At 60.8% G+C, this 27,115-nt stretch overlaps 1 protein-coding gene across 4 annotated transcripts in view; it reads left to right on the top strand.

Annotated features, from left to right (window-relative positions):
• The window catches only part of BEGAIN (brain enriched guanylate kinase associated), a 49,991-nt gene extending 28,213 nt beyond the window's left edge, over positions 1-21,778 (top strand). For all 4 annotated transcript variants that reach the window (XM_025392330.1, XM_025392332.1, XM_025392333.1 and 1 more), the window contains exons 3-7: positions 12,375-12,536; positions 13,841-13,907; positions 14,932-15,039; positions 18,325-18,408; positions 19,607-21,778. In XM_025392330.1, coding sequence (XP_025248115.1) covers positions 12,375-12,536; positions 13,841-13,907; positions 14,932-15,039; positions 18,325-18,408; positions 19,607-20,953 — 1,768 coding nt within the window. In that variant the 3' untranslated portion in view covers positions 20,954-21,778. The remainder of the gene's footprint in view (positions 1-12,374; positions 12,537-13,840; positions 13,908-14,931; positions 15,040-18,324; positions 18,409-19,606) is intronic.
• Positions 21,779-27,115: the final 5,337 nt, after the last annotated feature.

Raw genomic sequence — 27,115 nt, 5'->3', positions numbered from 1 at the left:
CAGGCAGGGGTGCCAAGGAGCCTCCTGGGTCCACTGTGCAGCTCACCTTGGCTCTCGGAGACAGCCCCACTGAGGTTCCCTGCTCTAGCACTGCTCTCCCACCAGAGGGACAGCCCCAAGCCCAAGCCAACTTCTGGAGCTCCTTGATGTGAGCATCTCCGTCCCCCAGGAAGAGGATCAGACACTTCAGCACATGCTCAGGGCCTTCTGCCAGCTGACCCCAGGCCCACCCCTTGTCTGCAACCCCTCCACAACCCCCAGGCCCGAGGCTCCGGCCACACCCATCTCAGGGACACGCCCTGGCCCCACTGGCATGCTCCCAGCTGTGTGTCCTGCACACAGTGGCCCACCTCCCCATGGATGGGTCTGACGTTGGTTTCAAGAAGGTCTCGGGCTGAGAGCAGATGAGGGCAGGTGCTGGGGCCTGTATCGGGGCTGTGTGGCAGTCACGTGAGAGGAGTGGGCCTGGTGTGGTGGGTGGTCCTAGAAGGCGAGGCTCCTGGTATACTCCGGGGGCAGACCCTGGGGTTTGCTGCTGGCCTGGAAGGATGGGGAGAGAAAGAGAGGAGTCAAGGATGCATCGAGGCATGGGAGAGGACTTGTCTTGCTGCAGGATGTTGGGGGAAGCTGTGGATTTGTTGGGGCGATGGGAGTTCAGCTGCGCCGTGCAGATCTGTGCTGCCCATGAGACAAAGGTGAGGCAGTGGAGTTGGGGAGCCGCAAATGTGGGGGCCCCAGCAGAGAGATGGTATTTGCCGGCTGGGGTTGCCACTGGTGAGTGCACACAGGGAAGGAGATGCTGGAGGCCAGATCTCTGGGACACACTGGTGCCAGGAGGCCAGGAGATGAGCACCCCACAGAGGAGCCTGAGAAGGGGCAGCCGGAGAGCCCAGTGAGGGTGGGAGGTGTGGGAGCAGGGAGAGGTGGCATGTCCCTGACTGCTGAGAGCTCGGGTCAGGTGAAGGCTGAGACAGGACCAGTTCAGTGACATGGAGGAGACAAGATCCTGGCGGGTATTGGTCCTGTCCCAGCAGGCTAGGAGTAAGGAGGCAGAAGCAGCAAGATCAGACACTTCCATCGAGCGGGGAACAGGGACTGTGCCTGGAGGGTGAAGAGAGGGTTGTTCTCAATATGGGAAGAGCAACCACGAGTTTGCCTGCCAGAGAATGACCGGGAAGTGAGGGAGAAACGGATGGTTCAGGAGCAAGGGAGACTACCTGGAGCCCACCTGCAGCCGGGAGAGGCCAGTGGCCACGGTCCAGCCCAGCTGAAGGGCTGCCTTGGCTGGTCTGTAGGTAACGGCGGGTGTCACCAGGTGTTGGGCAGATGCTGGTAGGTGGGGCACGTGGAGGTAACATCTGGGGAAGTTCCCTTTGGAAGGTTTCACTTCTCAGCAGAAAGGGAAGAAAAGGAAGCGAGGTCATCAGCCTGAGTGGGGATGGGGAGGAGGTGTTGGGGAGTTGGGAGGCAGGAGGGGAAGGTGTGAAGTCACTTTCCAGGAAAGTCGGAGGGGGGAATGGCACAGGCATGCCTAGGATGAATGGAGAGCGAGGCCGTCAGCCCGCTGCTGTCTCCTGCCATCCATGTGGGTATAGGAGCCCAGTGGATGGAGAGGTGGGTTTGGCACCCTTAGTACAAGGAGGAGAGTGATGGGGAGGAGGCCGTAATGCCGTCATTGGCTGCCAACTGAGGGCAAGGCTGGTGAGGGGCTGTGAGAGCCCCCAGTGGCACTGATGGAGTGAGGGGCATCCTCAGGCCTGAGCTGGAAAGCGGGGGGGTGTCAGAAGTGGGACCACATAGGGGTCCGCATGGGTGGAGCACAGTGGGCATCACAGAGAGTCTGGGAGCTGGGCCTGACTCCCCTCCCACCTCCAGCAGGGCAGCCCCTGCCATGGCAGTCATCTCTCAGCAAGCATGGCTTGTGTGCTTCTGCCCACTAGGCTCAGTGCCAGGGTCTCACACTCCCTGCCCCGATCCCTCCTCCCAGTCCTGGGTTCTGCAGGCCAATGCGCTCCCTGACCGTCTCCTCTCTGTAGGTTCTGTGGCTGGAAGAGGCCGGCAGAGCCCACGCTGGGATTGGGGGCCTGGGTTTGGCCGCCCTGACTCAGGTGTGGTGCTTTCAGCCATGCGGCTACCCAGGGCCTGGGCTCTTCGTCTAAAATCCAGGTTGGATAGAGATCAGTGGGGACAGCAGTGGACTGTGACCTGCAGAGAGGGGGCATGGAGGGATGCCCTGGGACATAGCCTGCTGCCCCAGGTGGTTCTGCCCCACCTACCCTCCTCGGACACTCAGCTGTCCCCTCACTAGGGGACAGAGTCCCCAGGCCTTCACCCTGCAGGCCTTTCCTGAAATCACAGCTGGGAGCTCAGAGCTGGCTGTGCTCTCTTGGGGCACCTCCAGTCCTGCAGCAGGCACTGGGTCCCTGACCAGGAGGAGACAGCCCCTGTGCCCTGACCAGGAGGAGACAGCCCCCATGCCCTTGCACTGTAGGGCTGGGGTGAGGGTAGAGAAAGGGCTCCTGACGCAGGGGGAAGGTCAGGGAGCCCTTCTTGGAGGAGGTGAACAGAGTGAACTGAAGTGCAGGGAAGGGCATGCTCTGAGCAGGGGGCAGCCTGTGCCAAGGTTCAGGGGTGACTCTGCAGCCACCCCATCTCTCTGCCTGGGTTGGCCTGCTCTGCCCTGGCCCTGGGCATGCCCTGGGTCTGCTTACCCTCCAAGGGCTCCCCAGGACATGGTGTACCAGCTCCCAGCACGTGGCTCTGCAGAGAGGGGGGCATCGGGGCAGGGCTGCGGCTGCCCAATAAGATGAGGCGAGATGAAACATTTCCTGCTGCATCCAGGCAGGAGGCAGCAGCGGTGGCCGGCCAGGTCATCCCGGAGCAGAGGGTCCAAAGGGAGAGGTGGGGCCAGTGAAGGAGGGGACAGGGAAGGGCGGGGGAGCAGGACGGGAGGTCTTGAGCCCAAATCCACACTGTCAGGGTGGCCCCAGTTGAGCTGATGATGACCGAAGCTCACTCCTCTCCAGGCCATGCCTCCTGGCTGTGGGCCCTAGCTCAGCGCCGTGACAGTCCCCTCCTCACTACATACACACCACGTACACACACAGGCACATGTATGCACGTGTCTTTCCCCCGGGACAGTCATACAACAGCGAGTGGCCGTGGCGATGACATTCAGAGTCCTTCTCTCTGTGCAGGTGGCATCCCGGTATTGCTGCAGAGGTCAGCCACGGGATTGTCCAGGCCTGGACGGGCACGGCTGAGCCCAGAGCAGTGCCAGCAGTGACGGGCTGTCCTGTTGGACTCTGGGGCCACCGTGGTCGACCCTCCAGCCACGCAGGGGCAGAGGGCAGCTCGTCATAGTTGTCTCGCTGTGCGGGAGACACGCACCAGGATGGCTAAAGCGCTGCTATTGCATTAAAATCTGGCATCTCAATGTGAGGCTGGCCTGGAATGGAACCCCAGCCGGGCTGTGTGACCTCCGACAGGCCCTGTTCCTTGAGCGCTGTGAACCTCAGTTTCCTCATCTGGAAAATGGAATGGGGTACACACCTCCCTTTCTAGGGTCTGAGGACTAAATGAATGGGTGCACATGGTGGGCAGGGGCTGGGGTGCCCCCCACCTTCTGTTGGGAGTGGTCTGCTGTCGGCTTCCAGGCGACACAAAGGACAGAGTCAGTGCAGCAGGAGCAAGTTGGAGGGGAAGGAAAGGCTCTTCTGAGCCATGAGGAAAGAAGGTGGCCATGGGCGCAGGGAACACAGGCTGCCGGCACAGGAGAGGCTCTGCCGGGCAAGGGATTCTGCCCACTCAGCCCGGGTTCCCACAGGCCTTGTTGCTGCTCCTTCAATGGAAGGCTTGGGGCACGAGGTCTTCTGCAGGGAGACCCCAGATGGCCTCGGCGGGGGCAGAAGCAGCTCTGCGAGGACTCAGCCCTGGGCCCGCAGCTGGCATCCCAAGGGTCTGATGTGGGCTTCCCCCAGGGGCCAACTGGAGGTTCTGCTGGGAAAGACCAGGCTGGGTGAGAGCAGCTTTGGGGACAAAGACCTCCCAGGGCTGATAGCAACTCAGTGGAGGCTGAAAGGGTGGGTGTGTGACCCCCTGCTCGGCCTGGTCCCGCTCTAGGCACTGCGGGGTGCGAAGGCAGGCTCTCAGGGGCATGTGCACAGCCCGAAGGCCAGCGCTTGGCGGGAAGGTGGGGGGTGCCAGCAATGGCGAGGATGGGGCTGCAGTGGGTCCCAGGGCATGGAAATTTGGGGTGAGGAACTGGCCTTTTAGTCTTGGTACAGAGAGGAGTTGGGGGAGCTCTGAGCCAGGGCAGAACATGGTCTGGTTGGGTCTAGAAATGAGCCGTCTGGGGGGGACTGCAGTTTGGGGGGCCAGGGTGGGAACAGGAGACCTGGCACTGCAAGTCTCAAGGACAGGGCTGGTGGGGAGTGGGCTGGTGGGGAGTAGAGGCAGCAATCGACCTCGTCCAGGGCAAGGTGGGGTAAGCAGGGGTTTCAGGCCCCCTCAGGTGCTACATGGGGAGGAGTTAACCTGGAGCAGGAGGGAGGGGTGAGATCCTGGCAGAGGGGACTCGGGGACAAAGTCACGGAGATGAGAGCCTGGCTGCCTACAGCCTGGAAGGGAGGAGGAGTAATTTAGTGTTGCTGGAGCATGACACTGTGGGGCCAGGCTGAGAGCCACGACCAAAGAGGGAAGACAGAGGCTGTGCCCAGGGCATGGTGGGATCCCACAACATGCCAGGGGCATAGGGCGGGAGCGGCTCTCGGGCCCTCAGCTGACTGTGCAACAGTGACAGCCGCAGCCCAGCCCCACCCCATTGTTGTGACGTCAAGTGGGAGGATGGGAGCCAGGCCTCCCCCGCAGCCTCCAGGAACCTGCTCAGCGCCCTCCGAGCTCCGGGTTCCCGTGTTCCCAGCACACCATGGAGCTAGAAAGGGTTTCCTCCTGACACCAGGGGCCCTGGAGCTCATGGGACTATCCTCCCCCAGCCCGGCAGGGCCCCATGGGCATCAGGGGAGCAGGAAGGGCACGGCCCCGGTGGCCTCGCGTGATGGAGGGAGGACAGCAGGATGACAGACGCAGGGCCCTGGGGCTCCGGCCCTGACCCTCAGTGGACACTCACCTGCTCCACTGAAGTCACCCTGTCTGAACTCCATCAGCTGCGCCAAGACTTGCAGGGTGGTGGGGAGCCAGGGAGCATCCCACCTGTTTGGAAGCGCCCTCTGGCTGTCTTGTGGAGTGGCCTAGCTGAGCAGAGGAGGGAAGCAGTATCCCAGCAGGTGGGTTGTGTCCAGCACAGGCTAGACGTCCAAGGTGAGGGGAGGCACCTGGAGAGGAAGAGAGGGACCTTCAGCAGAGGGGACCGAGGAGGGCTTCCTGGAAGAGGCGGCATCTGAGCAAAGCCTCACAAGAGAGGAGAGGATCTGAGGACACAGAGAAGGGAGACGAGGACATGTCCAGGGGAGAGGACAGCATGAATAAGGGTCTGGATGGGTGTGGGGGCGGACACATTTGGGGGAAATCTGAAGGCCTGCAGGGGACAGTTGTGCCTTTTAGCAGGGGTGAGAAGAGGCATCAGGCCTGGCTGGCTTGAGGCAAAATGTCCCGTCATTTTTCCTGGGGGCCAGAAGTGTGGTGTTGGGGTGTGGCCAGACCTGGCTGTCACCGTCTTCCTCCCATCTTTCTGCCCTGAAATGGGGTGGGGGCAGTCACAAGGTCCCACAGGTGGCCATAGGCTTTTCTGCATCTGTAGGATGGTGGCAATGGTGGCATCCCTCTCAGGGCTGACATGCGGCGGGAGGGGCATCTCACTGGTGAGAACGGGACACATGTGCACCTTGTGGTCCGTGCCTGGTGCTTCCTGAGTGTCCCGTTCTCCTTCGCCACCCATCAAGGACCTGAAGCTGGCTGTGCAGCCCCTTCAAGCCATTCCCTGGGGGAGAAAGACAGGCCTCTGTTGACAGTGTTGCCCCCAGGGTCCAAGCCCTAAGAGGAGGTATGCCCTGGAGGCATGGACACAACCTGCCCAGTCTCCTGTAGGGCTCCAGGCTTCCTGGGGTCATCTCATCCTGACACACACAGGGCCCAGGTGGCAGCCGCTCCCCACGTGACTACACCCATGTCCACAGAGGTTGCCAAGAAGCACCAAGGCGAGGTCTCTTGGCAGGTCAGCCTCAGTGGCCCAGGCCAACCCCCAGTCCATCTGTCTGTCCAACAGTCACCAGGTCCTTCTGCCAGCAGGAGCAGGAACGTGGTTCCATGCACCCAGCTGGAAGTGACACTGAGACAGGTCGTCCCTGGGGCCCACGTGCTCTACTGGCTGCCCCTGGGGCCATCACTGGCTCTGCTGACAGCCGGGCCAGGAAACCAGTGGGAGGCGGCTCATTCCCCCTTCCGAGGTCCCACAGGTCATGGCTCCCCTGCTCTCAAAACACTTCAGCAAGCCTCTCAGCTGGGCGGCCCTCCTGTGCCAGGCTCTCAGCGGCATGCCCCTGCCCACCCTTCCTTCGAAGGGGAGTTCAAGGAAGGGGAGGGCGGCAGCCCCAGCAGGGCCCAACAGCCCTGGTTCTTACCTCATCCTCACCGAGCCTTGCTTTGTGATCCTGGGCCTCTTACTTTACTTCTCTGGGCCCCAGATTTCTCATCTCTAGGGTGAGATGGTCCACATGCCACAGGCTGGGAATGAGAATTTCCATCCAAGTGTTGTTACCTGGCTCGGAACCAGAGCGGGTCACCAGTGATGCTTAGTAAATGTCCTGTGAGAGACCAGAGTCAGAGCCTGGGTCAGGTCACAACCGTGCCCCCACTCACTGACTCACTGCACCTGCAGGCAAGCCCCGCCCCTTCCTGGGCCTCAGTTTCCCCTGGGTCCTAGCCTTTCTACTCTGAGCACCTTCATTCTTCAGCAATCCCACCTACCATAAGGCCCCTGCAGAGGGGACCTGCTAGGGTGGGGTCTCCTTGGCAAGGGCTGGGAGGAGGACGCTCATGGGAGTCGCTGACCTTGGTCGGGCCTCGGAGGGAGGGCAGTTGTTCCTGGCAGCCTCAAGTGAACGCACTCATCCCGTCCTGTTTTCTGTTTGCTCGGCAGCACTGGGGTCATCTGCTGAGGGTGGACCTGGGACCGGATTTCCAAAGTCCAGTCCAGCCAGAGGCCAAGCCCACCGCCCTGACCCACTTCACCTTCCCTACCATGCGCTGGGGCATCAGACCCCTACCCGCTTCTGCAGAGCAGCTCAGGAATCCAGTGATCAATGTGTGGCTCGTGGCCAGCACCAAGAGCTTTCCCTGACCTCTGCTGCCCCCTCGGCCTGACCCATGGGAGCGAATGGTGACTTTTGGAGTGGGGGTACCAAAATTTGATCTTCAGCAATTTTTTTCTCCGATTTTTGATCCTCACTGTAGAAAATATGACAAATTCAGAAAAGTATAAAAGAAAAATGTTAAATTACCCAGCGTTTCACCAGCCAAGTATAACAACATTAACATTTCTTTGCTTGCATTACTGTCCGTGGCTGTCCGTATGCAGTTATTTTTTCAATGGGATTAGATTATACAGCTCTGTTTCTGAGCATGCCCATCTGCCCGAATCTTGAGGCACTCTTTGAAAGCCTGATTTCTGGGGCAGCATCAGAGCCTTATTGATGGAACCAGCTCCTCTAGGCAGAGGTCAGATCTCCCACTTTGGCGCAGGGTCAGCAGGGCTGCCCAAGCGTCTCCGCGAGCCCGCCAGCTGATCCCCAGAGAGAACCCGGGAGGGGGACAACCAAGTGGGTGCTCGTCTGGGCGCTGTGTCCTCAAGCAGGCCAGCACCCTAGCAGGGCCGGGGCGGGCGCTTGTCCTTCCTCACACCCATCGGTCCAGCCAACTCAGGCCACAGGCAGAGGCAGAGGAGCAGGGGCCCCATGGCAGGGTGAAGTGGACCCCGGATCCCTAACATCTGCCAGGTCCCACAGCCTACAGGACACTCCATACATCAGCCATCAGGGCCTCCTCCTGACCGGCCAATCCTGCATGCCAGGAACCCAGCCCTACAAATGCAGGCACCCGACAGATGCAGAGCTAGCAGGGAAGGGGAACTTGCCCCCGTCACTCCCCTCTGAGGCTGAGACAGTGGACCAGACCCCACCTGTGTCCTGTGAGGCAGGGCTGAGGGTAGACCTGCCGCCCTGCAGGGAACAACTGACTTCAGAGGCTGCCGCCGCCCCCCACCCCTGCAGTGATGGGAAAGGATGCTCAAAAGAAGCACTGAGCAAGTGACCAGTGACCCTGCCATGATGGGACTCAGTGCCACCGCTGAGCTGGGACCCTTCAGAGTGAGGAGTGAGGTGCAAGGCAGGTGCAAGGCTGGGCCCCCTTCTCTGGTACCCACATCCCCAACCCCTGCTACTTTGCAGATGACACGAGTTTTCTTGGCAGGGGGTGGGGACCAACTCCCCATCTCTGTCGGTCTCACAGCCCTCCAAGGGGCTGTGGCTGTGCCCCTGATGGTGGGCCACGCATGGCCCCTAGCCCTGCCCACCCCGACCTGTTCTGAGCAGCTCTGTCCTCTTTGCCCACAGGCTGCGCAGCCCCTGGGTGCCCTTGTGCCTCGGGCAGCCCCGAGTCCTGCAGGGCCGGCTGGCCAGGTCCTCGCCCTCGATCTGGGACAGGTAACACACCTGTTGTCTCCCCTGGCTCCCTGGTGTCTCTGCGTCTGTCCCCAGACATCTGTCCCGTGTCTGTGTCCAACTCCCCGAGACAGATGCAGAGGCCCAGAAGGTGAAGGTGAAGGCCTGGGCCAGCAGCACAGCCTCACAGCCCTCACCCCAGCAGCCCAGCCAAGGGCTCCATCCTTGGACTTGGGCCCCCTGCAAGTGGCCAGAAGAGGCTCCCGGTGGAAGGCAGAAGAGAGATCCCTCAAGGCCTCACCATATGCCAGGGGAGGTGGGCACTCATCCCCGTCCAGGGAATTCCCACAGGCAAGGAGGGAGCCAAGAAGCACATGCGCATGCACACACAGGCACACGCACTGCCGGTTAGCCCCAGATCCTGGTGTGACTCACCAGGCAGCAAGCCCAGCAGGGCCCCCCCCAAGGTCCCCAGACCTGGAAGGGTGACCCCAGCCTGGAGGGCGTGGCCGTGGCTGCTCTGGGCACCACACCCCTCCGTGTGTGTCTGCTAAGGAGCTGTTTCCAGATGCTGGGGACTCCCTGACCCATCTCAGCCCTTGCCAGGCCACCTTTTCACCCAGGGCAGGGGGCAGAGGCCTCTGAGCCGCAGGCCTCCAGCAGTTTCCCCCAGACTGCCAGTGGCCTGGTGACCCCACCCCACACAGTGCTACCTCTGACACTGTCCACTGTGTGGGGGGTGCTACCATGTAGAATGTGGTCCAGCGACAGCCCTGCCCACGTCTGGGTGCATCACCCTGTTCTGCAGATGTGGTGACTGAGGCTGCTGTGGCCCGGCAGGGCTCGGGTTAGTGTCTGGTGTGGGGGACACTGGACAGGGAAGGAGGTACTGTCTGGGCGACCGCAGACCCTACGTGCACAGCCTGGACCGGGCAGAGGGGACACGTTCAGAGGTGTGAGAAGCTGAACCCCCAGGCCTGGGTGACAGGGCTGTGACGGGTAAAGAGGGGTCACCATGGCCACCCCCAGGGTGGGGAACGTGGAGGGCAGTGAGGGTGTGGTGGATGTGGCTGCACTGGACGGGTTGGGTGTTGAGATGCCTGAAGGCCGTAGGTGGGTGGCTGGATGTGATGGGGGTATGGAGCCTGACAGGCACCCCGCCGGAGTTGGATGGAAGCCTGGGAGGGGTCCTCGTGCAGCTGGCGTAGAGGGGATTCGGCCTGAACATGCAGGACGGGGGTGCAGGTGCAAACCAGGGCCTCAGGGAATAGCCCGGGCGAGGTCAGGAGGGGCCTGTGATGTTACCGCCGGACCAGCAGAGGTGGGGAAAGATGTGGCAGGAACCCTGGGGCGGCCAAGTGTGGGGCATCAGCTATGCCTGGGGACGGGGTGCGTGTCCGTGGCCGGGTGCCTGCCGCAAGCGGACACTGAGGCAGAGAGGGGTGCGAGAGCCAGGGGCCGGGGGCACTGCTGGCCCAAAGATTGTTTGGGTGTAGCAGGTGGGTGAGTGTGAGGGACTTGGGGAGGGGGGAGCAGTATTTAAGGGCTGGTGGAGCAGGGAGTCAACTGCTGTATCTGGAAGGCCATCCGAAGGCCGGGGTAAACTGAGGCTCTGTGAAGCTGCCTGACTTGTGAGATGTCTGCCCCGAGCCCACCCCACAGCCCCTTCATCCTCCCTTCCCACCCCTGCCCCGTGGAGAATCCCTGCCTAGCTCATTGTCTGCCTCCGCTCTGCGCCGCAGGCTCCCGAGGCAGAGGCAGGGTTTCTCTTACTCCTGGCTGTGAGGTCTCACACAGGTTGCTGGCTCTGAGAGGTTAGGGTAGGGGCCTCAGGGTGCCCAGGAGGGGCAGGGCTGGGTGAGGGGGCACAATGAGCTGGGGGTGCAGGTCTCAGAGGAGCGAGGGCCTGAGGCTGGTCAGTGAGGCCTGGGGTATGGCTGGAGAAGGGGTGAGGACTCAGGGCTGAGGTGGCCACGTGGGTGGATGGACGACGCCCTCACCTCTTCCTGAGGGCTGTGGGCACACCGGGAGGCACTGCAGGGAGCAGTGGACTTCAGGGACTGCTGCCCAGCCATTGTGCCTGCCCTGGGAGTCCTGGATGGCACAGGAGTCCCCGGGAAGCTCACCACCTCCCTGGGGAGGACAGGCCTGTGCTGGGAAGCAGCCTGGGACCTGTAGCTGTCAAGTGCTAGAAGTGGGGTGGCCACGGAAGGCTGCCTGGAGGAGGTGGAAGGAAGCCTGAGCACTGTCCCAGAGAGCGCTCCTGGAGGCAGACCCGTGTGGGCAGCTGTGGCACTTTGCCTCAGGGATTCCCTCTTTGCTTGTTACTCTACATCCTCTTGTGGGGACTGACTCGGGAAGACCCGCCCTGCCCTTCTCTGATTTTCTCAAAAACGTAAGCAACTCTTTATTTTTATTTATTTTTAAAAATATAGTCCTGGGCAGGAATCCAAGAGTGCTTCCTGGAGGCTTGCTGGGTGTGTGCCCGCGGTGCCACATGTGGTTTACTCACAGGGCCCAAACAGAAAATGCCTCTGCTCGGGGCTGGGGGACAGTGGTGGCCCGAGGAGGACTGGGAGCCTCCTGCCTGCCCTCTACTCCCCTCACTTGGGTTTGGGTCGGGAATGTAAGAACTCGGGCTCTTGCCCAAGGTCCCACAGCACATCCAGACAGAGTCAGGATCCCGGGCCCTCTCCCACACCTCAGGTTTCCTGCATGACACCCAGGACTTCTGTCTTGTCCCGCCCCCATCTCACAGCAACACCATCCTAAAGATGTTGGTCCCAGATAGCCCCTGGGCTGCGCACCCATCGCAAGGAAAGAACTGCTGGCTGCAACCGGGCTCTGACCCAGCCAAAAGGAAGTGTAGCCCCTGCCTCAGGGAGCTCAGAGCCCGCCCTGTTGGAGGCCCCCACACTACCCTCCTGCCTTTGCACAGCTTTAGTTCAGGTGAATTGTTGGCAGGCGGTTCGGAAGAGTGGGTGACCGTGGGTCTCTGTTTCCTGAGCATGTGGGGCTTTGCATTCTGGGGTCCTACCCCCCAGGAGACCCCATTCTGGGGGAAGAAAATAGCGCCTCAAGAGCTGTCTGGGTTTCTGGAAGGCTTCCTGGAGGAAGGGGAACTTGAACAGGCCAGGACCTTGCCAGGTTTCCTGTGCTGCATGCAGCTCACTGGCCATGGTGGTGGACACTGCCTGGGCATGGGTCATCGCCACCAAACCTCTCTCTGGCCCAGAGAAGTGACCCAGGGTCCCGGGGCCACACAACCATTTTGGGGAAATCAGGTCTGGTCTTGGGTGTGGCACTGCTGACTCTGGGCCTCAGCCATCCCACCCTAGCGCTGCGGAGGGGCAGGAGTGAGGGCCCTGGTCACCTGCGCCACCAAGGGCCAGCTCCGTGATAGACAGCCTGGGTGCTGATGGGCGCTCTTTATACCGGGGCCCTTTAAACCACCCCCAGTGCACTGGCCAGGTTCTGGGGTCAACGACTTCTCCAGCCACCACCTGGGATTTACCTGAGAGGGGCACTGGTGGAGTCTGAGGAACCGCCGGGCCAGACTGGCTCAGGGTCAGAGTCCCTAACTCTGGGGCGCCGTGGTCTCCAGTGACGCCCGGGAGGCTGTGTGTGTGTGTGTGTGTGTGTGTGTGTGCGCGCGCGCAGGTACTCGCGTGTTAGTGCGGCACGCCCCGGCTGGCCCGCGGGCCTCAGTTTCCCCCGCTCAGCGCCGCGGCCCCGCCCGCCGCCGCCATGTCGTTGCAGCGCGCTGCAGGAGCAGAAGGGCGAGCTGCGCAAGCGGCTGTCCTACACCACACACAAGCTCGAGAAGCTCGAGACCGAGTTCGACTCCACGCGCCACTACCTGGAGATCGAGCTGCGGCGCGCGCAGGAGGAGCTGGAGAAGGTCACGGAGAAGCTGCGCAGGTAAGGGGCGGGGCGAGGGCCGGGCCGGGGCGGGGCGAGGGCCGGGCCGGGGCGGGGCGGGGGGCGAGGCCCGGGAAGCCCCACGCGGTGCTCCCCTTCCACCCTGGCTGTTGACCCCACTCAGATGCGGAGTCCAGAGGTTCTGGCAGGGGAAGCGCTTCCTCCAAAGTCACACTTTGGAGCAGCCGAGCCAGGATTTGAACCCCGGCAGATGTCCAGACCCTGACTGGTCCACCCGGGGCCCAGCCATGGTCCCCTGGGTCCTGATGGGAAAAGCTGTGTCTAGCCCGGAGATGAACCAGTTTAGGGACCATTCCCTCGAGCGTGTGCGGGCTAGTGAAGTGTCGATCAAGGTGTGCCGGACTCCCTCAAACACCACACTTTTCTAAAAGCAGTTTTCTTGTGCACATTTAAAATGGATGTTTTTCTGAAATGTAATATGCACTTTCCCATCTTCTTAAACAGAAGATGAAGGAAGCATGCAACCTTTGCTGTTGGCTTTATTTGCCTCCCTGTTGCCCCCCAGGGAGGACTTGCCATAGGGAGAGGGTTTGTTCCTCTCCGAACGGCCCCACCTCCTGGGTGTTTTGAATGTTACCCTCCATTCATATGGAAACCAAGTTTGGGCAGTGCGGTCAGATCTCAGTTAAAGTCTGGGCCCTGCCCGTTACTGCTTTAAGTAATTAAAGTTTCACCTCAGTTTCCCTATTGGCAAGACAGGGGCCATAACACAACACATAGGTTCTCTGAGGCTGGACACCATCCCCAAGCCCCTCCCACCAGCAATAGAATCTCCAAACACCTGATACCCACCTGACACTCGGCTCCACTCCTCCTTCCCAGCAGAACCGAGTCTTGTTCACTGTGAAGTCTCCAGCCTTACCCCAGGGCCCCTCACATAGTTAGTGTTAAGTCTCTTCCCTGCTCATTTGCATTTGAACTGTCAACCCCATAACAGATTTGTAAGAATTGTGGGTCAAATGTGAGTAAACTGGCTCCACGTGCAGATGGGACAGAGTCTCTTGTGAATAACAAGCCTTCGCTTCTCATCTTCAGGGGGTTCCGGGGTGGAGGGGGAAATACAGTCCTGGGCCCTGGCTTAGGAACAGCTTCTACCAAAGTTTGCTTTAATGGGCTGTTTTCTGCTCTGTGCAGAGGGGCACAGATTCCACCAGGGTGAGGCTGGTGGGGTGAGCTCGGGAGGTCCAAATTCAGCGCCATCCTGCTCAGCAGGCTGTGCAGCCATGAGGGTCGTGGGAGGGCCAGGCCTGGCATGGCAGTGACCCCATTGCCTCCTGCGCCAGGATTCAGAGCAACTACATGGCACTGCAGAGGATCAACCAGGAGCTGGAGGACAAGCTGTACCGCATGGTGAGGCCGCCAAGCAGCACCCACTCCCCCACCCCGCACCTCCTCCCCTGGGGGAGCCACCCAGCTGACACGCCTGGCCCACTCAGGAGCTGGGACACAGGTCTTGCTGGTCCCACCCCTTTCTCCACGGAACATGTGGAGCCGGGTGGGTGCTCTCCGGCTAAGTGTGTACTTGGGTCCAGGGCTCCCCCGTGCTGCCTGAGCCGCGGGTGGGAGCACTCCAGCCTGGGGGCGTGTAAGAGGGGCTGTGGACGGAGGACATAAACTGGGAACCGGCCCCCCAGCTCAGCCTGCCAGTCCAAGGACCTGGGCCCAGGAGGATAGAGAGGCCGAATTCAGGCCCTGGGTAAGCCAGAGGCAGGTTTGAGTCCCAGCTCCACTCTCATGGGGACCCTCACACCACCTGCAGATGACCTCAGTGGGGTTGCCATTTTCTCTGTGACCGCACCGCTGGGACATGTCCAAGAGGGACAGGGTGTGGGTTTCTGGTGCCACTCCCTCACTAGGATGAAGAGGTTTCCTTTCTTTCTACTTTGGTGACCGGCTCATTTTGTTTTTGAAAGCAACAACCTGCCCACCTTTGCGGTGCTGTCGGAGAGGCGGGGTGGCAGGCCTGCGGACTGGGCCTGGCTCTGCCTGGGTCCCTGGACACAGGCCCTTTCCTTTCTGAGCCTCAGTTTCTCAGTCTGTCTAGTGAGGTGGGCTGGGCTGTATGCCAGGCGCAAGTCATCTGTCCTCCGTCCCCACTCCCAGCTGCTGAGGCAGGACGCTGTCACCTCTGTGTTGCACATGAGAAACTGAGGCTCAGGGTGGCAGTGATGTCCCCAAGGCTGTCTGGATTGGCAGTGTTGCACCCAGGAATTGAACTAGGGTCTGTCTGTGCTCATTAACCCCGCACCCTTGGCCCTTCAAGTGTCTTGTCATTCATAGCTACAAGGGGCAACACAGGGGGTGCAGTTGAGTGACTGGGCTGGCCCACCAGGAGCCAACCACAGACTTCCTCCTCCCACTGTCCCACCCCCAGGGCCAGCACTATGAGGAGGAGAAGCGTGCACTGAGCCACGAGATTGTTGCCCTCAACAGCCACCTGCTGGAAGCCAAGGTGACCATCGACAAGCTGTCGGAGGACAACGTGAGTGCCGCACACACTTGGCCCGTGGAGGGCTGCTGGTGGGCCCAGGCGAGGGCTTCCCAGGATGCACTGGGAGTCACAGTCTGACTCTGAAGGGGACTGAGCTCAGCTGCTTCAAACCCAGCCTCAAGGGGCTGGCACAGGGTACAGGTGGATGGACAGGCCGGTCAGGGCTTTGAGAAGGACCTAGTGCAGTTGGGGAAGGATGGGGCTGCCTCACTGAGGACGCCAAGAGTGTCCTTAAACAGACCCTCTGCCGTGAGGACTTGAGCTAGGGGATGCGGGGCCATATTATCCCATTCAAGGCAAGGCTTCCTGGCCCCAGGGCGGGGTCACGGCCACTCAGGACTCCTGCCCTTGGCCTGTTCCAGTGTCGCATCACAGCCGTGTGGCTGCCCATGGGGCCTAATTTCAGGTACCCTGTGAGATGGGCCCAGTTGCCCTCCACAGACCCCGGACAGCTGCCTCTGAATTCACGAATTAGCTTCTACTCCTTGCCAGACCCTACTAGGCTCCAAGATGATGGTGTGAACAACACAGGCAAAAAAAAAAAAAACAAAAACCACGTCTGCCCACGTGGAGTTCACATCTGAGTGGGGCAAACTCTGGAGTACGTGAGACGTGTGAAACGCTGTGAGAAACAGAAAGTGAGGAACAGTACCAGGGAGTCGCCAGCTGCGGGGCCTGCAGATTTCAAGAGGATGCTTCTGGAAGGGGCTGCTGGGCCAAGCCCTGAGGGAGTGAAGGAGCCAGCCATGCAGACACCCGTGGGAAGAGTGTTGCTTCCAGGCAGAAGAAAACTGGGGTGTGCAGCTGTACCTGGTTAACTTGGAGGACCCCAAAGAGGCCAAAGAGCGCCCAGCGGGAGGGGGAGCCAGGGTCTGAGGTCAGAAAGACCATAGGAGGCAGTGCTGCATGGGCTCCGCTCAGAAACCTGGGCTTTATTCTGAGTGCAGTGGGGAGCCATGGAAGGTTCTTAAACAGAGGAGCAACGTGATTGCATGTGCAGCTTCCCAGGGCTCACATGGCTGCCGTGCTGGGAACAGGCTGTACGGATGAGGGCAGGAACAGAAGATCAGGAGGAGTCCAGGGCCATAGTCCAAAGGATGTTGGTGGCTCAGGCAATGGTGGAACTGGGCAGAGGGCTGAGATTCTGGTTGTGTTTTGAAAATAGAATCAACAGGACTAACCAAGATTTAGGATGTGGGTTGTTAGAAGAGCTGGGTCTAACCCAGCTACAGGGTTCAGAGCCCAAACAAAAGGAGTTGCCTGCCATTTCCTGGCTGGGGATAACTGGGGAGGGGCAGGAGCTGGGTGGGAGATGCATAGGAGCCCTTCAAGGGGAGATGTCACCAGGGCAGCAGGAGGTCCGGGTCTGGAGTTGAGCGTGAAGGCCGGCATGCCAGTGGAGACTGCCGAGGCAGCGTGCAGATAAGAAGCAGGGAGGCCCCAGGACGGAGTAGGGACCAGCAAGGATGCCTGGGAGGGAGTGGCCAGCAGGCTGGGGGACACCAGGCAAGTACGGTGCCCCAACAGCCACTTGAGAAGGGGGCTGCAGTCAATGCCCTGGCCGGCTGACTTGCCAGCTATTGAGAGACCAGGTCAGAGGGCAAAGAAGAGGCATTGGGATTTGGGGAACTGGAGGTCGGTGGTGGAGTGGAGCAGTGGTTCCAGGCACAGGCCACCCTTCTGAGGAGTGTGGCTCTAACAGGAGGAGGACAGGAGGACATGGGCTCAGAACAGGAGGTGCTTCTTAACGTGACAAGGCCAGGCCCCTTACGTAAGTGGGCACTAGTCCTGGGGGCCTCTCTGCAGGGATGGTGCACATGAGGAAACTAAGGCATGGCCAGCTTCAGTGGTTTCCCAGGTAACCCAGGTGGTCGCTCGCAGACGGGGCCAGAACTCAACCTTGGGACTCTGACTCCAGCAGCCCTGGGCCCTGGGCGGCCGGAGCACTTGCCTCCACCTGCTTGCTCTGCCAGAGTGTCCCATGAGTATTTCCTCCCCAAGCCAGCAGCTGTAGCTGCTCAGGAAAGGCTCCCAGCTGTCCCAGAGATGGCCACCTCAGACACGAATAGCCCAGGCGGTTGGGTACTCAGCCAGGTGCGCCAGGGGCTACGGACATGGCACCGGCTTCCCAGTGGCAGCCACTCCTGGCTGTGGCTGGTGGGGCTCAATGGCAGACCTGGGCTGGCTGGGCAGTGCCTGCAGCCCTCTGGTGCCAGGGGCAGCTGATCGACTAGGGTCACACAAGGGGCCAGTTCTCAGCTCTCAGGCAGTCGTGCTGTTGTGTTCCTAGGAGGCCCAGGAGGGCACTGAGAGGGGCTTGGTGACTCCAGTTCCCTCCACCGTGTAGGCCAAGTTGGGGGCACCAGCCTTCAGTGAGGGAGGCTCCAGGGCCGTGGTGGGGGGACAGAAAAGTGCCTGTGTCAGAGACAGCCTTCCCTGGACAGCAGGACGCCTGGTGCTGGTTGGGTTGGGACTGTGGCCAGCCTTGCGAGGAGCAGCCATGGGGCAGCTCAGGTGGTTCACAGGGCCTCCGGGCCACCCCAGGGCTAGCTGTCAGAGCCCTCGCAGTGGGGACCCCTGTGGGGCGGGAATGCAAGCCCCAAACACAGGCACATGCAACAGAGATTCTCAGTGGCGAAGCCACACCCCTTGAGTCCTACTGTTTGCATCTGTTTTCAGCTCAGGAGGCTGAGCCAGTGCCCGCCTGGACCTGGGGTCACACACCTGCCCGGTCCCTGCCCAGCCCTGCAGCCATACTGTTTCCAGGCCACACTTTGGGAAGGCGGGTGTGAGCAGCAAGTTTGAAGTACGGGGTGGAAGGTGCTGGGGGCTCATCCTGCCTCCCATTCCTGCCTGGCACTCCCTCCCAATCATCTTTGGAAGGACTCTGGGAGCCTGAGGGACAGGTAGAGGGAGACCAGGCCTGCTCTATGAGCCTGGGGGACCCCCAGGAGCTCAGGGCCATTGGGGCTCCTTCTTCTACCACTGCCCCCCACCTTATGGGAGGTTCCCATCTTGGCAGGGTCCCGAGGGCACCGGCTAGGGCAGCGGCAGGGCCCTCCATGCTCCAGCAGCCCCAGGTCAGAACGAGGCTCTCATTTTGCAGGCAAGAGTTTGGAACCCAGAGAGGGCCGGAGCCAGCAGTGGGTCCCTGTCCTGCCAAGCGCACAGCAGGCCCTGTGCACCCCACTGCCCCTGCTGGCCACTCGGCGCTGGTCAGGGCGGCGGGGCCTTGGCTGGGGTGAGTGGCGCCGAACGCCTTCTCTTGTCTTTTAGGAGCTCTATAGGAAGGACTGCAATCTAGCGGCCCAGCTGCTGCAGTGCAGCCAGACCTACGGCAGGGTCCACAAGGTGTCTGAGGTAACGTGGCCCCGCAGCCAGGCCCACCCCACCCCGGGACCACCGGGCTTCTTTTGTGCCAGTGCCACCCCAAGGCCATTTCCCAAATATCTTTGAGGAGGAAGATGCCAGCTGAGCCTGAGCCTCCTCTGTCCCCCTCGCTCCTGTGGGGCCATGACATTCCTGATGGTGGAGGGGCTGCCAGAGACACCCCACCTCACACAGCCGTGCAGCCCCTGGCCCTCACCAGAGTCCCTTTGGCCCACCCCAGCTGCTGGTTGCCCTCTGTTTCCTTCGAGGGCTGCTCCAGGCCCTTGCTTCCACTGAGCACTGACACGGCAGAGTGACCTTTGCGGAACTTTGCAGGAGCCTGTGGCTGGGCACGATGACTGATGGTGCCTATTTCAGAAAGAAAACGTTCAGGAAAGAGGGCGGGACTGAGGCCACACAGCAGGCAGGTAGCAGAGCCAGGACCCAGAACCAGGCCTGCCCGATGCCAAGGGCAGATGGGCCAGCGGCCCACCCCGGCCTGCCTATGGCCGCCGCACCGGGCGCACCCCGCCCCCCAACCCTCCCCTCACATGCAATCTCCCAGCCAGGCCTGTGTTCCTTTCCCCTGGTCCTGGGCCATGCCTGAGACACTCACAAAATAGATCAAACAGTAGCGGGACACCCCCAATGGCACCAGGCACTCTCAGCCCTGGCCCTCAATCTTTGTTGCATCTGTTTCTGAGTCTGTCTTCTTCAGGAATGCTCCAGCAGCATAACTGGGGGGCTGGGGAGCAGGTCATGCCCCCAGGAGAACCCATAGAACCCATGGCCCTGGGAGAGCAAGTCAACCCCTTGCTGGGCACAAAATGGGTGGCATGGGGCTGGGAGTGGATACAGCCTTGAGTGGGACCTGAATCAGACCTGGGTTCTGGCTTCTCCAGGCGACTGCAGCTTCTGGGCTGTCCTGGCTGCAATGGGAGTGGGGTGGGGAGAGATGACCCAGGATCCCCAGGCACTCACAGCACCCACACCCCTGGGAGCTTGTTCAGTACAGCGTCCTGGATCCAGGCTCCCCGTGGTGTGATTTGAGAAGCTGGGAGGCCCCGTTCGTCTGTCTGTCTGCCTGTCGGTCATGGCTAACCTCAGTCCTCAGCTTCCGGGCCAGGGCTGGGCCGCCATGCTGACAGTGACCCTGTCCCTGCCCTCCCGCTCCTCCCACCCGTTCCAGCTGCCCTCGGACTTCCAGGAGCGCGTGAGCCTGCACATGGAGAAGCACGGCTGCAGCCTGCCATCCCCGCTCTGCCACCCGGCCTACGCGGACAGCGTCCCCACCTGCGTCATTGCCAAGGTGCTGGAGAAGCCGGACCCCACCAGCCTGTCCTCGCGCCTGTCCGATGCCTCGGCCCGCGACCTGGCCTTCTGCGACGGGGTGGAGAAACCAGGCCCGCGGCCCCCCTACAAGGGAGACATCTACTGCAGTGACACAGCCCTCTACTGCCCGGAGGAGCGGCGGCACGACCGGCGGCCTAGCGTGGACGCGCCCGTGACCGACGTGGGCTTCCTGCGGACCCAGAACTCCACCGACAGCGCGGCCGAGGAGGAGGAGGAGGCCGAGGCGGCGGCCTTCCCGGCGGGCTTCCAGCACGAGGCCTTCCCCAGCTACGCGGGCTCACTGCCCACGTCCAGCTCCTACTCCAGCTTCAGCGCCACGTCGGAGGAGAAGGAGCACGCGCAGGCCAGCACGCTGACCGCGTCGCAGCAGGCCATCTACCTGAACAGCCGCGACGAGCTCTTCGAGCGCAAGCCGCCCGCCGCCACCTATGAGGGCAGCCCTCGCTTTGCCAAGGCCACGGCCGCGGTGGCGGCCCCGCTGGAGGCCGAAGTGGCCCCAGGCTTCGGGCGGACCATGTCACCGTACCCGGCCGAGACCTTCCGCTTCCCGGCCTCTCCAGGTCCCCAGCAGGCCCTGATGCCCCCAAACCTGTGGAGCCTGCGGGCCAAGCCGGGGACCGCCCGGCTCCCCGGGGAGGACATGAGGAGCCAGTGGCGGCCCCTGAGTGTGGAGGACATTGGCGCCTACTCCTACCCAGTGAGCGCTGCCGGCCGTGCCTCACCCTGCAGCTTCTCTGAACGCTACTACGGCGGGGCCGGGGGCAGCCCGGGCAAGAAGGCGGACGGCCGCGCCAGCCCGCTCTACGCCAGCTACAAGGCCGACAGCTTCTCGGAGGGGGACGACCTCTCCCAGGGCCACCTGGCAGAGCCCTGCTTCCTGCGGGCGGGCGGCGACCTGAGCCTCAGCCCCGGCCGCTCGGCTGACCCACTGCCCGGCTACGCACCCAGCGAGGGGGGGGACGGGGACAGGCTCGGGGTGCAGCTGTGTGGGGCCGCCAGCAGCCCTGAGCCCGAGCAGGGTTCCAGGGACTCCTTGGAGCCAAGCTCCATGGAGGCCTCCCCGGAGATGCACCCTGCCGCCCGCCTCAGCCCCCAGCAGGCCTTTCCGCGGACTGGTGGCACGGGGCTGAGCCGCAAGGACAGCCTCACCAAGGCCCAGCTCTACGGAACCTTGCTCAACTGAGCGCCTGCGTGCAGGCCTGGCCGTGGGCCCCTCCCCGCCAGCCCACGGTGCCCCAAAGGGGCCGGCCCCACCTCTCCCCAGCCCCCGCTGTTCCCCCGCCCCTGCCAACAGGAGTCTGTTCCTCCCAGCACCTCCTCTCCTCCCCAACCCTGTAGGCCTGAGAGGAGGATCCCCCACACCGCGGTGTCCACCCAGCCCCGCCCCGTGGAACTCCACTTAGAACGTTTTTCACACGTCCTTCCCCCATGTGAGAGGAGCATCCCCCCTTTTATAAAGCGAAACTATTTTTATAGAGAAAAAGGGTCTTTCTTAACGCACTTGGCCTCCAGCTCCCTGGACGGCTGCCTTGGCGTTTTCAACACAAAGCTCCTTTATTTTTTGGGTGAGGGTGCGTGGGGCCTGCCCCTTGGAAGGGAAGGGAAGGACGGTGTCCTGTGGAGACCAGACTCTGCAAGTAGGAAGTGGCAAGACCACCCCCGCCAGCCAGTGACAAGGGAACCCTGAAGTTGTGTCCACAAAGAGGGAGCTGAAACGAGTTCGGGGCTATGAAGTGTTTTAAAAATCCATTTTTCGCAGTGTGGCCACCACACCGCCCTGAGCCCTCCCACGGCCCATAGTCCCTGGTGGGCCGGGATGATGCCCCAGTGCGGCCGGTGCTCATCTCCGCCCCCGGGTCCGCCCCCTGACACCGTCTACTCTACCTCAGACATGATGAGGCCCTCCACTCCTGGTTTCTGTAGCTTGCATTCCTGTCGTCTCTGATGCATGCCCTGTCAGTTAGTACTGTATTTTGCATTCATTAATAAAAGACGCTGGTGGAAAGAATCTGGGTTGGGCTTTTTCTCCACCTCCTGCCTTTTGGTCTCGGGAACCTGGGGCCCCTGGTGTCCCTCCCCAGCCTTGTTCTCTGCAGCCAAGTTGGGCCCCTTAACTCCACTTCATACCCCATCCCCATAACACCCGGTCCCCACCCCGGCATCCAAGTTCCTATCTAGGGTGTGGATTCTCCTGCTTTTCCCAACCCACCGGATACAACAGCTCTTTTATCTCATGCTCCTGTGCGCTGCCCCACCGATTTCCTGGCCTCTAATCCTCGTGTCTCAGACTTGGCTTCTGCTCCTTGAGAGGTACTGGGGGTGCAGACGGCATGTCGGCAGGCAGCCTTTTCCCTGGGCACACGGGACGCTGCCGCTCTGCTCTGCCTTCCTGCTGGCACTGGGAACTGGCTGTCAGTCCAGCAAACGCTCCCCTTTGGTTAGAAAACAAAATTGCTTTCTTTTCTCCAGCTCTTTGAGATTTTCTCTTTGACTTTGGCTTTCTGCAGTTTCCCTGAGGTGTGTCTGGGTATGGAGTTCCTTCTTAGGAATCCTTCTTAGGATTCTCAGGGAGTCTCACATCTGTGGATTGGTGTACTTCACCAGTTCTGAAAAATTCTCAACTATTGTATTTTTAAAACACTTCTCTGCCCATTCTGTTTTCTCCCTCCGGGTTTGTTTCCCAGACCTGTGCCACCTCAGGCCTATAGTGGCCCTGTCACCCCCCCCACTGTGCCCTGTGCCACCCCAGGCCTGTAACGGTCCCTGTCACCCTTCCCCACGCCCTGTGCCACCTCAGGCCTGCAACAGACCCTGCCACCCCTCCCCACACCCTGTGCCACCTCAGGCCCACAATGGGCCCTGTCACCCTTCCCTGCACCCTGTGCCACCCCAGGCCTGCAGTGGGCCCTGTCACCCCTCCCCCACCCTGTGCCACCCCAGGCCTACAACAGTCCCTGTCACCCTTCCCCACACCCTGTGCCACCCCAGGCCTGCAGCGGGCCCTGTCGCCCCTCCCCACACCCTCTGTGGCTGCTGCGCTCTCCCTGCTACACTGTGCATCATCTGTCTTCCAACTCACTAATTCCCTCCTGTGTCTATTCAGCCGCCACACACAGCCACTGAGGTTTTCATTTCAGTTATTCATGTTTTTCATTTCTGGAGTTTCTACTTGGTTGTTTTACAAATCCACAGTGCCACTTTCTTAGCTTCCCATTCCCTGGAGATATTTTCCAGCTCATCTCATTTCTGTCAACATGGTGGGCACAACCATTTCACAAGCTGGTCTGGGACTGGACCGTGTGATCTGTGCAGGCCTCCTCATGGTTCCTGCTCCGGCAGCCCTGTTTCTCTGGACGCCTGCTCATCCTGGACACACGCTCATCCCTGCCCTTGAAGATGTGCATGTGTGGGTTCAAGGCTGAGGATGGAGGCCCCTCCCCAAGGGGGCCTTTATGGCTGTCCCTGTAGGTGCCTGAGGGCACGTCCCAGTGGGGAGCACCTCACCCCAGGCTCGTGCCTGGAGGGTCCCTGGCACACCTGGCTTTGTGTGTAGCTCTAGCGTTGCTCTGTCTCTGGTCAGACGACTCCAAGGAGAGTGGGCATCAGCCATGGCTCCCTGCATCCTTGCCCTTCCGCTTCCTCTGCAGAAGAAGCCAGAGCCAGCCTGGCTTCCAGCCATAAGTGCCGCCCCAGGAAGCAGCATCCCTGAGCCAGAGGAAGCTTGGAGAGGTTCGGAATTCTGGTCTCCGCTCTGGGGCCGTGGACAGAACAGGAGCCACAGCCCTCACTGAGCTGGGGGCAGCCAGGAGGGCAGGAGAGAGAAATGACTGCACCTGGTGGGCAGAGGCATCCCCAGAGGGGAACCCAAGCCTCAGCTGCCCCAGTGTTAGCTGAGAGATTTCTGTCACCCAGACGTGGGAAAGCTGAGGTCAGAAAGAGGGGCGCTCTGGCTCTCCCACCTCTAGGTGACAAAGGCCCTGCTCAGCTCTCCTGGGGGCTACCGAATCAGACATACCTGCCCTGGGTGGCAGCCTTGGCCCAGATCTGGAGGGCTAGATTCAGGCTGTTGGCCCCCACATTGCCACCTCAGAGCCTGCGGCCCCCAAGATGGCCTCTGCACCTCACAGGGCTCTCCTGCCTGGGCTGCAATGCCTGCCATAGCCGGGCCTACAAGGTGTCCTGTTCCCAGAGCAGCCAGCACTATTAGACCCTTGCCTAGGACTGGGTAGGAATGGTGACTCTGGCTGCAGAGCCAGGCAGCCTTCCGGCTCAGGAGAGAAGAGGAAGGAGAGGGTCCACACAGCTTGCAGCAGCAGGGTCAGGCTGACACCCCCAGGGTCGGGGGTAGTCAGGACACTGCTCCTTGTGGTGCTGAGCCTGGGGAACCTTGGTTCACCACCCCCAATTCTCATGGCTCAAAGCTGGCTCAACAGGGCCCTGAGACAGGAGCACCTATGGCTCTGACTGGTGACTCTTTTCTCGCAGGATCCCTTGGGCTGGGTCTCGGTGCCCCGCTCCTCTCCCTGGTGCTGCTGTCAGCTGGCAGCCTCATGATGGCCTCAGGGACCTGGCTCTGCCCACAAGGAACTCAGAGGTAGAGGGGGAAGGCAGACAGTGTAACACTCAGCTCAGGACTTCCAGAACACAGGGCCTGTGGGCATCTGAGAAGGGAGGGCCCTCATGCTCCAGGGGGATGAATGAAAGGGGTCAGAGGAGAGGATCGCACTGGGTGCTGAAAGATGAATAGGAGTTCAACAGGTATTTTAGGCAAATGGAACAGAGCCATGAAAAGGCACAGATCTGTGACAGCTGGAGAGTTCCAGAAACTGTTCAGTGCTCCCGTGGGGCTCCCAAGGGGCTGAGCTCTGGAGCTGGCAGTTTCCCTCTGGATCTGCCCTTCGACGTTCTGCACTTGGACTGTCCCCACAGCTGGACGGGAAGTCCTGGGCAGTCTCCATCTACCCAGGCAGCTGGCCATGGCACGGGGTTCCCTGCTCCACCCCTGACCTCTCCCTGCACTGAGATCCTGCCTTGTCTTCAGGGAGGCCCTGTCTGCGCATCCACCACCCGCCCGCACATCCATGTATGTTTCGCCTCAGCTCTTAGTAGGGCAGCGCAGGGTTGGGCTCTGCCACCAGTTGACAGTGTCACCTTGGGCAAGACCCAGGCCTGCCTGGCCTGCTTCCCTTTATGGAGCCTGAGGACATTCATAAATGCAATTTCCAGGGACCCTCTAGGTAGCTGGGTCTCCCACCGTACAAAAAGCCAAAGTGAGGTGGAGGTGGTGCCCACAGGAGGCCATTTGGGAAGGGATCTCAGGTGCAAAAAAGAGCACAGGCTTGGGGTCAGAGGGCCCTGGGCACGGCTCCCTGCCCTCAGGGCAGCAGTTTCCTCTGCTGGACAGTGGGGTCATGGACACCCTGTCAGGAGCTGTGAGCACCAGCTGCACTCAGAAAAAAGTCACGGCCACGCCTGGCATACAGCGGTGCAGCCAGCACACGCAGTCTGCACGGCATCTGGAGGTGAAGCCGTTTTCTCCACGATGGCTTTGGATCTGGCATCTCAGATTTTCTAGGAGAGGATGAAGGTGAACACTCAGCCCCAGGAAGGTGGGTGGAGGGAAGAGACCACACTCCTTTTTCATTCCTGCTCCACATTTTCTAAATTTAGCTTTCTTATTTTAAAACTGCAAACAGTGAACTCCCTGACACCTTGCCGAGGATCAAAGTCAGTCTTTAAGAATGTTCTTTGGAAGAAAGTGTTTGGAAAAAGAAACAGATAAAAGCATGGTGCACACCTGCCATTCTTCCCAATAAAATGACCTAAAAAGGGAAGGGGCTGGCAGCCAGCTGGCACCCACAGCGGCCTGTGTTGAGAAATCAAACCCGCAGAGGGTGGAGCTAAGAAACCACCACACTGGGTTTTCTGCGAAGCCCTGGGTGGCCCCGCGGCCCCAGAAGGTTCAGAGCTTTGGGTTGGTTCAAGGCCACCAGCTTGGAAAACAAATGGACTTCAGGTGCACAGAAGTGGAAGGCGTTTGTCCCAAGTGAAGTTGGGTGACAATCTGCAAAGTTCTTTCCTTTGCCTCGTCTCTCCTCATCCCCACAGGCCCACTTTACAGATGAGAAAACAAGGCTCAGATAAGCAAGGCCCCTGCAAAGGTCTCAGACCAGCAGGAAATGGCCCTGGGACATGAACTGGTCTCCTGGCTCCGAGTCCCACAGGTGGCAGGCAGTGATGTGTGCCCAGCACAGGAGCGGGGCCAGGAGCCCAGGTAGACAGGAGGCCTTTCAGCAGCTGTATCCCAGCCCTCGGAAGCCTGACGCAGTGTCATCTGTGACTGATGCTCACGCTAAATCAGTGGCAACATGAACATACAATGTAGGGAACAATCACCAAATGCTACGACGAAATTCTCAATCACAAAATCATCATCAGGAAGGTGGAAAACCACTGGGGTTTGCACTGGGTCAGGAAGCAGAGCATCCAGACTCCAAGGTCTGGGGCTGGCAGTGAGGTGTGGGGATGGGAAAGGCAAATGAGAAACGGCCTGAGAAGCCCAGGCCTCCCTCCACCCCGACCACTGCAGCTTTCCCTCCCCAGTGTGTCTGGGTTCATTCGCACAGCATCCATTCATTCCACAAACACGTGCTGAGGCCTGCTCAGGCCTGGAGCTGGGGAGACACACCCTCATGAAAATACTTGTAGGAGGGTCCTGCACTTGGGGAGGAGACCACTTTCCCTGCTACAAATCACAGTTCCCACCACACCTGCCCAAGGAACCTGGGTGTGGAGCATGGGTGTGACAGAAGTCAACCAATCTGAGTCCTTCCCTGGACTCGTCCAGTGGGAATGAATGAGGGCGGCAGCCCCAGTTGGTGGCTTCTGCCGTTAGATCGAACCTGGACAAGGTCAATGCCCAGAGAGTGACAGGGACAGCAAGGGTAGGAACAAGGGCCCACCACCCCATGGTCCACTGTGGCAAGGTCTGAGAAGGGAGCCACATCTGCCCTCTCCCCTAAACTGGCTCAGCTCCTGCGTCAAGTGGTCAGCCTGACACTAAGTCCCAGCACCACTTCCTGAGTGCCTATGACACACGGGCCCTACCAGGAAACACACAGACACAGTCTCATGATCCCCACGCGATGGACGTTATGTGTTCTTGTTTCACAGAAGGAGAAACTGAGGCACTGGGAGCTAGGCAGCTTGCCCAAAGTCACACAGCAATGAAGGACACCGACAGGCCCACGTCCTGTCACCGGGCCACACCTGCAGTCACTTGTGGAAGGCCCACTCTGTGCCAGGGTCAGGCACCAGCAGGGAGCAGGAACCCCAGCCTGGGGCA

Source organism: Theropithecus gelada, chromosome 7b (assembly GCF_003255815.1).
Source record: "Theropithecus gelada isolate Dixy chromosome 7b, Tgel_1.0, whole genome shotgun sequence".
In the NCBI taxonomy this organism is placed as follows: domain Eukaryota; kingdom Metazoa; phylum Chordata; class Mammalia; order Primates; family Cercopithecidae; genus Theropithecus; species Theropithecus gelada.
Note: the sequence above shows the minus strand (reverse complement) of the source record. Positions and strands in the feature narration are given on the sequence as shown.